The following is a 13480-nucleotide window of genomic DNA, read 5'->3' on the forward strand; positions in this document are numbered from 1 at the left end:
GTGTTCCCCATGACGTAGATATCCATTTATGGACATATACCTTGGCTTGGCGCCTTTTCTGCCTCCTTTAAAGGTCAGCGTTCTTCCATTGTCTGCCGCCGCCGATAGAAGGATCACGGCCGAGCGCATTACCTCCAGTCCAGCATTGTACAAGTCAGTATTATAAGAGGAACAGGTATTGATCTTTAATATAAGTTCATACTTTGAACTACATCGCTTATAGACGGCATTATGTTATGTTCGCAGAGTGAAATAGAAACGCTATCGATGCTACTGCACCAATAATCAATCTTGTAACAGTAAGTGTTCTCCTACATTCCGGCGCCATTTCTCTAAATTTGAGTGGTATTATTTATGCACATTGTTTCTTGTACTTACTTTACCCACAGTCTGTCAAAGTCCTCCGAACATCTACAGAGCCTGTTCTAGTGGTACCCGGCCCCCTGAAGAAGGAGGTCCTCTCCGAAACACTCAGTGTCGGGGCAACGTCGGAGTCCACCAAGCTTATCATCACTAGGCTCATTTACGGACACGGCAAGATAAGTACATTGTCGGATTTAAGCGTTAGCATTCCGAGTTACAAGTACTTTCAGTTTTCAATGTGCATAAACGGGCAGCTCCCCGCGCCCTCGAAATTTCAGCCCATTGAGACCAATGATTAAAAATTGATTGAATGCTATCAAAAGCTTACATTAGCTTAGCCTTCCGGCATTTAAATATGAGGTCTCTTTGGTATTTGTCAATGCACATGTAGGAGGTCATTTTTAAGAGAGTTACACATGTGAATGCAACATACTATTGTAGCAATTTAAAAAAAACCATTTACAAGCCTAAAGTGCACTTACACATGAATATCCTATGGACAATTCAATGGCATACATTGTAACAATTTTCAAAAGCCCCTTACATGGGTAAAGTTCATTTATACGTTTAAAGCCCAATTTTAAGCATGTAATTGCTTTTGAAAATCAGACCCATAGGAAGCCTGGTGAGGACTAGTAGCAGTTATTGTTGTAATGGTGACAAAATTGTGAAAACTAGAAAGGACAGGTGGTAAGGGTATGGATAGTCACACTGATGACAAAGGCATATGAGGATTAGCCTAAATTATGGTGGGAGTGACATTCGTGTTGTGTCTGGATTTATGACAGATATTGTAAGACTGGAATGTTTTGTTGTTTTTGAAAACAAAATAAGCATAATGAGATAGGAGACATACAAGAAATACTATATAAGGATCTTAACTTACCTCACTTCATCCTCTCCAAATCTGAATAAGCTACTAATGGAATCCACTGGAACGCCATTAAGCATGTCTAACCTGAGAATGGAACAAAAATACCTTGAGATATAACCAAACTGCAGTGATATTTAGAATTATTTATACGTAACCCTACCTCTGGGAGTGGGCTGCGCTCTGGTGGGACCATAAAAGAATTTTTCCTTGCTCTTCGGAGCTGGAACCTCACCGGGCTAGCTTGAACATGGTCTCTTACTTTTCCAGGGTCTGGATTCTTGGTTGGATGGGGGGCAAGGTTTCCCTTTCAAGGCTCAGAGAGCTAAGGGTGCTTTTTCCTCTGATCTTTGTCCCTGGAAGAGGGATATTATTTTCCTTTTGCTTACTGTGGTATGTTGAGACAAATATCAGATAACGCTGCTTAGTTTGTGTCCAAATTAAAAGGTCTTTTCTTAAGTGAATTTGAATTGGTAAATGGCACAATTAACAGAGTCCTCATTCCATAGGGGCTTTACTTTTCAATTTCCTCACTCATTCAGAGTTAGATTTTAAAAACTTGCGCGTGCGCGCTGCCCGTCGTGTACACTTGGACACGCGATTTTAGAACATGTGTGCGCCAGAGGGCGCATGTATTAAAATTGGGGGTCGGCGCACGCAAAGGGGTGCACATTTGTGCAACCTGCGCACGCCGACGCCCGCGGCCTTCTGCAGTTCCCTCCCAGTCCGCTCCAATTTAGGAGCGGCTTGGGAGGGAACTTCCCTACCCCCTATACCAGGGCTTCCCAAACTGTGGGTTGGTACCCCAAATGGGGTCATACATCCTTCAGTTGGGGTCACAAGTGCCTCAAGTGACAGAATTCTTTAGGTGCCAGCAGCAGCAGTATTAGTAGTGGAAGTCAGCATGGGGCCTGTAAATAAGCACACACTCATAGGCTGTGCAGAGGCACAGCCCTTGCATGAGTTTCTGTAGTTACAGGAAGCTCTGTGCAAGGAGGGATCAGGGCAGCTGCAGGGCCTGATGTGATCTACATGCGGCAGCTGCTTGGGACCAGCCATGAAAGAAGGGGAGGCTTGTATGTATGACTAGTAAACATTTTCACTGCTGCCCTCCCCTCACCAACCACTGAACCTATCCAAGAGAAAAATGTTGCCCCTGTCATCAGCCTTCTCTCTCTTCCCACTGTTATCATCCACCTGTTGTGGAAATGCTGGAGGCGGTTCCATTTCTGAGGGATTGTGTGCCCCTGGGCCACGACGCAGCCGCAGAGGAGCTCCAGCAAGCGCCGAGGCAGGTGAAGAGTGTCCAAGTATAGGCTGGCGTTGCTAGAAGTAGCGCCCTAGCCTCTGCCGAACCTGTACGCAGCAAGAGAGACCCAACAACGCAATGTTGGTCTCTGGAGTAGTCCTCCGACCACACGTTAGCCCTTTCGGACCTGCTGCACGGGAGCAGCAACTGTGACAGGACGGATGAAGACACAGGATATTTGAGGGCTTCATGGAGATGGTGACGAAATGCAGGCTGATTGAAAAGAATGAATCAATACACAGAGTTGATGAAGAAGAACTGAGACTAACTCAGAGTTGCTAGAAGAGAAGGACTCCGATAGAGTCACAAACCACCATACTGAATAGGTACTGCCACATCACGCACCCTACTCAGCCGATGAGGACTGGTTGCGGACCACGCTTGTAAGGCACGCTCTACACAGCCAGTTAGGGCTGGTCGCAGACCACGCAGTGGTTCCCCACACAGGTTGATAGAAGAATCCAATGAAGACTCAGACGAGGCCTGCACCGAGGTGAGCCATGCACAGCCAATCAAGGCCAGGCATGGGAGACGTCAACGTAACAAGGATTAATGAGAGTCTAACCGCATGGTAGCAGGCAAAAGGGACTCCGAAGGTCTGGTAGGAGAAGAAGTTCAGGATCCAAGGACTCGGAGGATCTAACTCTGCGCAGAGCTGAAGTGGACTCGGAGTAAGGACCTGAGGCTAAAAGCTTGATGAGGGACTCAGAGCAGGTACAATAAAAGCTGGAACCCTCTGGAGGCTTAAGCTGTTGTAGTGGAGAGAATTCACAGTTGAGAAGAACAGGATGAAGATATCTGGAGACGAGGACATTGAAAGATGACGAGAAGTCCAGGAGATCTGAAGAACAACACATCAGCAGATCCAATGAGATGAATGAAGGAGACATCAGGACAACTGGAACTGATGAGACGAGAGACCATGATGAAGACAAGGACCATGGATGAAGAACATCTGGACGAAGACACGGGATCCCACGAAGAGCAGAGTGCCAACGAGAAGCTAGAAATGAAGAGAAGTCCTAAGGAGGAATGGCTCCTTGCGAAGGCAAGGTGGAAGTGAAGCTAGGCCCTTTTTATAGGGCTGAAGAAGAGACTCCCTTGATGACATCAGAGGTGCACCACTCCCTGGCTGCACCTTTAAGAGAGGAGAGGAGGCGCGGCTTCGCCCCTTAGGAAGAAGGGGCAGGACCTTGGAGAGCAGCGTCCCTGCCACTGAAGACTGCAGGAGAAGGAGCAAGCCCTGAAGCAGGCCTGACGCCGAAGACAGCCTCCCAAGGCCACAGGAGATGAACCGAGGGCAGCTCCTGCCACCAGGAAAGACCGGGGATGATGGCCCTCTCCCCATGAGGAAACAAGGTGAGCATTGGCGGCCTCCGGGCCGCATAGAAATTGCTGTCAGCAGTCTCCTGACTGTAAGGGCAGCACCCGGGCGGCTCCCTGCCGCCGGGACAGGTGGAAACGCCGGCGATCAGACCGCATGGGGAGCAATACAGGACGGCCTCCGGGCCATGTAGTGAAAGAAATGTCGGTGGCTCCAGAGCGGCCCCCAGGCCATGACGCAGTACCAGAGCGGCTCCAGCCATGCCAAAGGTCGCCGGCAGCCTCCTGGCTGCTGAAGAAAGAGAAAAGAAGCAAAAAAGAGGTGAGACTGCCAAAATGGAGCAGAATCGCAACATCTTTTGCCCAGAGCCCAAAGGAAAATTTTATCATTGACTCTGGCCAGTGAGATGTTTGGAAGAGGGGCTATTTGAAGAAAGGGTTGAGAGGCAAGAGGGGTTTATTTGTGTTGGATAAGGTGTGGAGGGACTAACTGGAGAGAGACAGAGAACGAATAGATGATCAACTGAGGGTTGGAAAAAGAATGGAGATCTGAAAAAAGGGTTGGAGGGAGGAGATGAAGCTGGAAGGTTTGAGAGAGAGGATGAGAGGGAGAAGGCAATGGAAGGTGTGTGAGAGGGAGTGGATAACAGAGAATCAACTGGGAGATATGAAAAGTCCTGGAAGAGGTGAGACAGATGGGTTGGGCTGGGGAGTGAGAGATACAGAGATTGAGAGAGGGCAGGCTGTTAAGAGAGGGCATTAGATGGAATACAGGAAGGGTGAGAAGGCGTGATTGATGGAAGGGAACTGCATCACTGCTAATTTGTTTGGTCACCTTCTGGGCATACTTGGGAACTCTCTGGATTTGGCCTGGAGACTCTGGAATTCTGAACGCATTGCTGGGTCTCCGGGCCAACACCCGATAATTCCGGTTGCTCTGCTGCAGAAAGCCAGAAAAAAAAGGGTCTGGAACAGCGCAGGCTCAAGGAAGGAGGAGCGTCAGCACCTTTGCCTCAGGAAAATGATGTGAAAAGTGAGATGAGCAGGAGCATTGCCCTCTCCTACAGGAAACAAGAAACTGCAGATGCAGGAGGAGGAGCAACAATGTTGGGCCGTGTGCTGAAAATAAAACAAGGCCAGAGCAGCCCGAGACTGCAGGAGGAGGATGAAGTGGAACACATGTCCTGTGGCCTGGGGAAAAAGGAGGCTCTTGTGGCTAATAAGAATCAAGGTGAGAAGAGAGAATGAGAGTGCATATGCATGTGGAAGAGGGAGAAAAGTAAATTAGTGTGTATGCGTGTGTGAGTGTATTCATTTATGGGTTTTTGTGGAAAAGGGAGAGGAGGGAGTGTTCATGTATATGTATGGAAGAGGAAGAGAAGTGAGTTTGTGTGTGTAAAGCAGGAGTGAATGCATGTATGTGTGTTGAAGAAGAGAAGTGAGTGTGAAAATAGGCCCGGCATGCACAGGTCTTTTAAAATCTACCCCTCTGTACACAGATCCCGGAAACCAGATAAAGGGACTTCCACCCTCCAGGTTTTGGATGAGTGGGATCCCAATGTGGGCAGGGCGTCCCTGGTGAAAAAGGAAAAATCCCTTCCAAAACTGGTAAAAATGGAAAGTCACTGTCTCTGCACCGAGAGCCCAAACCTCTCTGTCTCCCAAGGGGGTGAAGACTCCAGATAGGGGTACTCAAGATCTCAAATTTGTTCTTACTCGCTGTTCTTACTCGTTTTTCTTTCTTGTGGCTCTTTCTCATCTCCAGATCCCAGATGGAAGGGATCCCTGTGGGAGCAGACAGCTCCAGCTGTATCAGGTCCCAGGCAGGAAAGGGGCAAAAATCTTCCTCTTCGGCAACAAACAAAATCTTTCTTCCCAAACTTAGGAAAAGCTCCAGAGGATGCTGCAGCGGGTCACCACCATACCTCAGTTTCCTGGACAGGTCACCGCGGGGCAGATCTTCCCTAACCAGGGCCCCCCCCAGAGAGAGGCTTCCCCAAGATCTCTCCCTGAGCAACACCCTGGGGTCTCACAGTCCTCTTACAAAAATAACTCTGGACAACCACCTTGCACTTATGTAGTGGGTTGAAGAAGTGGAGTCTCCGACCTGATCAAAAGTCCCAAGCAAGGTGGAGCCCAGGCCTCTAGGTAGGCCAAAAATCCTACACAGATCCAAAAAGCTCCAACCTTCTCCAAAACTCTCAACTAATATTCTGTAGAGAGCTGCTTATACACCCACAGAGGGGGGCATCCATCCCAGTACCCTCAAAGGGAGAGGTTGTACCAAATGGATCCTCCCCTCATCATTCATCTATCTACACAATCTCTATAAAAATTTCCCAATGCTTACTGGTAATGCATCTGTACAGTCTGTTATATATATAATAGTCTTTAACATAGTACCATAGTAAATGATGGCAGATAAAGACCAAAACGGCTCATATAGTGTGCCCAGCAGCTATTTAGGGTTATAACTGCCACTCAGTGCAGGTTACCTCCATGCCTTCTGTTTAGGGTTGAAACTGCCACACTGTGTAGGTCACCCCATACCATCTGTTTAGGTTTAGAATTGCTCCATGCAGGGTACTTCTATGCCTTCTTGGAAGTACAATGCAGCTTTTTCACTGCGGTTTTGAGCTGAACCAGTACTCCAGGCAAGTTCCTCAGTGCTTCATTACCATCCTCTTGCCTGTAGGGATGTGCAATCGTTTTTCCTGAATTAGGCAATGTCAATGAAATTTCCTAATTCGGAAAGGTTCGGGAGAACCGAAAAACGATTGAATTTTTTCAGACATTTTGGAAAAAATTCATTTTTGAGTTAGTGCGCGCTAACTCCTGATAGTGCGCACTAACTCTGTCAGGGAAAACCACGGGGGGGGGGGGGGAACCCGAAACGAAACCTGACACAAAATTGGTACCCGAAGCACATCTCTACTTGCCAGTAGGGATTCTCTGTGTTTATCTGCGCCTTTTTGAATTTTGCTACTTTTTGTCACTTCTATTTCTTCCAGAAGGGCTTTTCAGACATCTACCACCCTTTCCATGATTCTTTGAAGATTCATGCATGCTATCATGCACGACTGGGTTTTGTCTCTTCCATGTTTCAGGTAGGCTGGAAAGTGATGCCATCAGTTCTAGGAGGTGGGTGGGATGCTGCATTAAACAGAGACACCCTCACTGGTTTTAAAATTGGTATTGTAGAGACTAGAAGCTTTGGAATAAATGACTCTTTAATGTCTATGCCAGTAATATTGTCCTGAGATCCTGAAGGAAGTGCCTTGCTGAGAGAAATTGTGACTGTAGGAATTTTTAAAAAATTGCACAATATTCCTACACATTCTGAAAGTGCATCCTGATGAGTAAGCTTATGAGCAGCCTTTCAGAGCTAGCATTCCTGCACCATTCTTGCTATAAGAAAATAGAACAAGGGGAGTGGGACCCTCCCCAACCACCAGCTCTCTTATGCCTATGCCATTCCCTATACTGATTCTTACTAAGGTGGCAGGTGGAACTGTAGGAGCTGCAGGTATTCTCATTGATAGTAATGCTACATCATGCACCTTCTGTGATTCATACAAGGAGAGGTTGAAAGTAGGATAACTTGGGGCTGTATCCTAGTCATCAATCCCTGGCAGAAGCTCTAGCTCCAGTCTCTCTGAGTTAAGACCCCCTTTTTGATGTGGTCATTGATTTTCTGAATTTGTCTTGATAAGTAAAATCAACACTATTTCAGTACCTTTCCTCTGGTGAAGCCTTGGGTGCTGCCTGTATTTGGCTGACAAATAGTAACAGGAATCCACAGACTGACCCTCTCATTCTGGAAAACGGTGGATAAAATCACCAATTCAGTCTGTTCGAAGACAAGAAACAGTAATTAAACAATCTGAAAATGTTATGTATTATAAATTCATGTCGGTGGTCATGACCTTATTATATTAAATGAATCACTCAAAGCAGGATCATACAATCACCTAAAGAAATCATCCACCTATGTTAAATGACCCTTATAATTTAAAAAAATGATAATTTTGGGGACCTTCATGCACAGCTACCACACACTATGCAATTTGATATGAGTGCCTTCATATACTCATTGGTCACCCTAAGTCTCTTCTTGTCCCTATCACACTGTATGGTGTATGTAGCCCTGGATTTGTTAATAGGCACCCATTATGTTTGTGCCAGGGCAGCATATATTTAGGGGCAGCAGGCTGGCTAAGATTTGCCACCTTCCAGTTCTGTTGAAGCTCATTTAGAAGAGAACAGCCCTCTGCTACCCTGTAACAGACCTTTACAGAAGATGGGGGAGTGAAAACATCAAAAGTGCCTAGAAGCAGCAAAATCCTAAATCCATCCCTGGATGTAGAAACAATTTTTTTCAAATATCAGGGTCATTTAACATAGCTGGATAATTTCTTTAGGTGGTCATGACCCAACAGGATTTGGCAAATTCAAATCAGTTATGCTCACTCATTGGATTATTCTCTCTTTACATCTTCTCCCTTAATGGACTTTTTCCTTACCCATTTCCATTTCATATTAATCAGGGATTCCTTATACAAGCCATTTCTTCTTATACCTTTCAATTCATCACTTATGATGGTCATTGTGTGAACAGCCTCTTTACATAATCATTCATTATTACAAAATTACCCTCAGAGATCCTGCCCTGCAAAGCCCTTCTCCTGTCTCCTGCACATCCTCTCTATCTTTTCCCTAGAACATCCGGGATCCTCACCTTTCTTGCATGCTATAAGCTGGGCCAGTCCAGGGGCTCCACAGAAATGATCTGCATTAGCACACAAAGGAACCTGGGGTCAATTCTCAGCTCAAATTTTCCACTCCCCAGGTTGGCTGGGGCTGGTAAGGCCACAAAGGCAGCATTCAGGGACTCTGAGAATGAGGTAGCCAAATTTACAGGGTCATTCATCAAGCCATGTTAGGGCCGTATCGTGCGCTATAAGGGCTCTAATGCACAATCTTTATTGCATTATGCGTTCCTATGCAAATATTGTTCTGTACATATTTCCTCTGCTATTCAGTTCCTATTATCTTATGAATTTGCTTTGTAAAGCCTGTTGCTATTTTATATCTATTATGTGTTTCTTGTAAAGCCTGTTGCTGCATTATGTTTCTTGTAAACCGAGGTGATGTTCCAAACGTGCCGCGGTATATAAAAAAACATAAATAGAGAATTACGCAAATGAGGGACTCCTACAGCTTTTAGTGGTAAAATAAGGCCAATAATGCGGGATTTAATATGGGAAATAATAATAACACCTTTTTTGAATAGAGGGGAAACATGTTTTTATCGCGCAACAGCAGCTGTTATTGCAGATCGCAGCTATTATTGTGCATGATAAAATGAGGCCTTCTCTCAAACACACTTACATAGTCCTGCTGGGCCAATAAAAACCCCTTTTATTACCTGTCTTGTCTTTCTAAAGCTACTATGTTAGGGGGAAGTCTACTAGTAGTGGGATACTGACTGCTTCCGGCTGCTCAACAAGAACAAGAACAAGAAGAACTATAACCGGCAAGGAATCCTAGGGAATTACCCACACCCCAGAGTTGCTAGCCCCTGCCGGTGGAGTGCACTGGCCCACAGCAGGACTTGCCATGCAGGAGGGCATGCTGGCAGTACAGGGAGTGCATCTTTCATCCCTGCACCACATTACTGGGGATGCCAGAGGAGCACGTGGTTACGAGGTATCAGCTCAGCTCTCAGGCTACCATGGAATTATATCAAGAACTCAAAGGGAACCTGGATAAGGTCACAAAAAGGTCCGGTGCTATATCAGGCCTCACCAAACTATTGTGCACCCTGCATTTTATGGCATCTGGCTCCTTCCAAACAAAAGTTGGGGCTCAACGAGGGAATATCACAAACTTCTTTTTCCCCACTGTCAGGGCCAGGTTATAACAGCTGTACATGCCCGCCTTAATCGGTACATACTTCAGGGAGCCTCGTCTTCCGGTTTCTTGACTTGGCAATGAGTCTGCTTCGCTTTGGTGAAGTCCTTCTGCTTTGGTGGTGCCCTGTATCCTGAGTCCTGTTCCTGATTCCTGAGTACATTCCTGCCTCCAGAGTCCTGTTACTGCCTTCCGTGCCCTCTTCCTGCTCCAGCTCCCATCCTTGGTCTCCTTCGGATGGATTTCCTGGATTGGCCTTGGACTGGCTTTCGGTGACCCTCTGGCCTCTGACTCTGGACTGGATATCGGCGACTCTCTGGCTTCTGACTCTGGACTGGCTATCGGCAACTCTTTGGCTTCTGTCTCTGGACTGGCTATCAGCGAATCTCTGGCTTCTGACTTCGGATTGATCTTGGACGACACTGCTGATGCTTACTACTCTCTTCACAGGGGCCCACCTAAGACAAGCTGGCCCCCGAACCCAAGGGTTCAACCTGCGGGGAATGGGGTTGGTATTGATGAAACTTCAGCCGGCCCTCTGCACCAGCCTGGCCTCACCTTCCGACGGTGGGGACCTGCGGGGGTTCACCTTCTCAGGTTGTGCCAACCTCACCTCGAGCAAGGGGTCCACACTCTCATCCGTCAGCATAACATACGGTTAGAACATAGAAAGCTGAAGTGTTATTAATCTTTCATTAGCCAAGGGAGTCCTACCTGAAGTGCTAAAGCAGGTCTCCGTGTATCCTCTTCTTAACAAACCTTCACTGGACCCATCCTGTTTTACCAGCTACCAACCTACCATATTTTCTATTGTATAAGTTGTGTTTTTTTCAGCGATTTCAGTGACTGTGACTTCTACACCAGTGTGATTTATATACTGTTATAATCTCTCTCTCTCATCATCCTTCAGCCTATGTTGTTAACCTCACTATACAAACAGGTGGGTCTTATACAAAGGCATGACTTATCTACCAACTTTTTCATCAAAATGGCAGTTTATAGAGGGATGCAACTTATACACCGGTGTAACTTATACACCAGAAAATATTGCATTTCTTCCTTGCCTTTTTTGACAAAATTGATTGAAGTTGTTGTTTTAGAACAACTTGAGTTTATAGATGAGTACTCAATTCTTGACCCATACTAATTTGGGTTTCATAAATCCTTGAGTACTGAAATCCTTTTAATCTTTAGCCCTTATACCATTATCCGAGGATTTGATATTGGTCAGTATTATGTCCTTGTCTTATTAGACATCTCTTCCATTTTTTATATACTCAAATCACACTATACTATTCATTATTTAAAAGAATGCAGGATTACCGGGAACGGGCTAGCATGGTTTATATCATATCAGTTGAATCAACACCAGCAGACTTGCACTGAATTATATACATCTACCTGGTATGCTAATGACATTGAAGTTCCACAAAGATCTGCCATATCAACCACTTCTTTAATATCTATTTGACTCCAATCTGTAGGCTATCTGGTCTCAGTGCAAGTTATAGCCTACTTTGATGACATAGTTTTTTGTCTGTGATGACTCCTTGGTCCATCACATTCTAGTTGGTATCTGTCCCTTTCAACAGTAAAAAATGGGTTATTTCATAACAAGTTTGTTTTAAACATGGATAAAACAGATGATATGATTTTGGAAAGGACTCCTGCTAGAGACAAACCCTCTTTGAAGGTTCCCACTGTGTCCCAAGTAAAAAGCCTTTAGAGTCATTTTAGTCTAAAAACTGTCTATATGTCCACTGATAAATGGTAATTGTCAAAGCAACTTTTTTAAATTTGAGAATCTTGTGTCAATTATAGAAACATAGAAACATAGAAATGACGGCAGAAGGAGACCAAATGGCCCATCTAGTCTGCCCCGCAAATTTTCTCTCTCATACTTATCTGTTTCTCTTAGCTCTTGGTTCTATTTCCCTTCCACCCCCACCTTTAATGTAGAGAGCAGTGATGGAGCTGCATCCAAGTGAAATATCTAGCTTGATTAGTTAGGGGTAGAAGCCGCCGCAATAAGCAATCTGCACCCATGTTTATTTGTTTTACCCAGACTGTTATACAGCCCTTATTGGTTGATTTTCTTCTCCCATGCCGTTGAAGCAGAGAGCTATGCTGGATATGCATCGAAAGTGAAGTATCAGGCACATTTGGTTTGGGGTAGTAACCGCCGTAACAAGCCAGCTACTCCCTGCTTTGCGAGTGCGAGCCCTCTTTTCTGGATGTGTGAAGTATCAGTTTTTCTTCTCCCCTGCCGTTGAATCAGAGAACTATGCTGTATATGCATTGAAAGTGAAGTATCAGGCTTATTTGATTTGGGGTAGTAACCGCCGTAACAAGCCAGCTACTCCCCTCTTTGTGAGTGTGAATCCTTTTTTCCACATTTCCTCTTGCTGTTGAAGCTTAGAGCGATTTTGGAGTCACAGTAAGCCTGTGTATGTTTATTTAATAAGGGTATTGACTCCAGGCAGTAGCCGTCATTCTGGCGAGTCACCCACTCTTCATTGGCAGCCTCTTGACTTTATGGATCCACAGTGTTTATCCCATGCCCCTTTGAAGTCCTTCACAGTTCTGGTCTTCACCACATCCTCCGGAAGGGCATTCCAGGCATCCACCACCCTCTCCGTGAAGAAATACTTCCTGACATTGGTTCTGAATCTTCCTCCCTGGAGCTTCAAATCGTGACCCCTGGTTCTGCTGATTTTTTTCCTTCGGAAAAGGTTTGTCGTTGTCTTTTGATCATTAACACCTTTCAAGTATCTGAAAGTCTGTATCATATCACCTCTGCTCCTCCTTTCCTCCAGGGTGTACATATTTAGATTCTTCAATCTCTCCTCATACGTCATCCGATGAAGATCCTCCACCTTCCTGGTCGCCCTTCTCTGTACCGCCTCCATCTTGTCTTTGTCTTTTTGAAGGTACGGTCTCCAGAACTGAACACAGTACTCCAGGTGAGGCCTCACCAAGGACCTGTACAAGGGAATAATCACTTCCCTTTTCTTACTCGATATTCCTCTCTCTATGCAGCCCAGCATTCTTCTGGCTTTAGCTATCGCCTTGTCGCATTGTTTCGCCGACTTCAGATCATTAGACACCATCACCCCAAGGTCCCTCTCCTGCTCCGTGCACATCAGCCTTTCCCCCCCCATCGAATACAGTTCATTCGGATTTCCACTCCCCATATGCATGACTTTGCACTTCTTGGCATTGAATCTCAGCTGCCATATCTTTGACCACTCTTCCAGTTTCCTTAGATCCCGTCTCATTCTCTCCACTCCTTCCGGCGTGTCCACTCTGTTGCAGATCTTAGTGTCATCCGCAAAAAGACAAACCTTACCTTCTATCCCGTCCGCAATGTCGCTCACAAAGATATTGAACAGGACCGGTCCCAAAACCGATCCTTGTGGTACACCGCTTAAAACCGCTCTCTCTTCAGAGAGAGTTCCATTTACCATCACACATTGTCTTCTGTCCGTCAACCAATTTGCAATCCAGGTCACCACCTCGGCACTCACTCCCAAGCTTCTCGTTTTATTCACCAGTCTCCTGTGCGGAACCGTATCAAAAGCTTTGCGGAAATCCAAGTAGATGACATCGAGCGCTCTTCCTTGATCCAATTCCTTGGTTACCCAGTCAAAAAAGTCAATCAGATTTGTCTGACAGGATCTTCCCCTGGTGAATCCATGTTG

The 13480-nt window shown here is 45.8% G+C and overlaps 1 protein-coding gene across 2 annotated transcripts in view; it reads right to left on the reverse strand.

Annotated features, from left to right (window-relative positions):
• CGREF1 (cell growth regulator with EF-hand domain 1) overlaps positions 1-13480 on the reverse strand; it is a 52014-nt gene that overhangs the window by 25652 nt on the left and 12882 nt on the right. For both annotated transcript variants that reach the window (XM_029596316.1, XM_029596315.1), the window contains exons 2-3: positions 7603-7716; positions 1250-1321 (exon numbers count right to left, since the gene is read on the reverse strand). In XM_029596316.1, coding sequence (XP_029452176.1) covers positions 1250-1321; positions 7603-7682 — 152 coding nt within the window. In that variant the 5' untranslated portion in view covers positions 7683-7716. The remainder of the gene's footprint in view (positions 1-1249; positions 1322-7602; positions 7717-13480) is intronic.

The sequence above is a fragment of the Rhinatrema bivittatum genome, chromosome 3, assembly GCF_901001135.1.
Source record: "Rhinatrema bivittatum chromosome 3, aRhiBiv1.1, whole genome shotgun sequence".
Lineage (NCBI taxonomy): Eukaryota > Metazoa > Chordata > Amphibia > Gymnophiona > Rhinatrematidae > Rhinatrema > Rhinatrema bivittatum.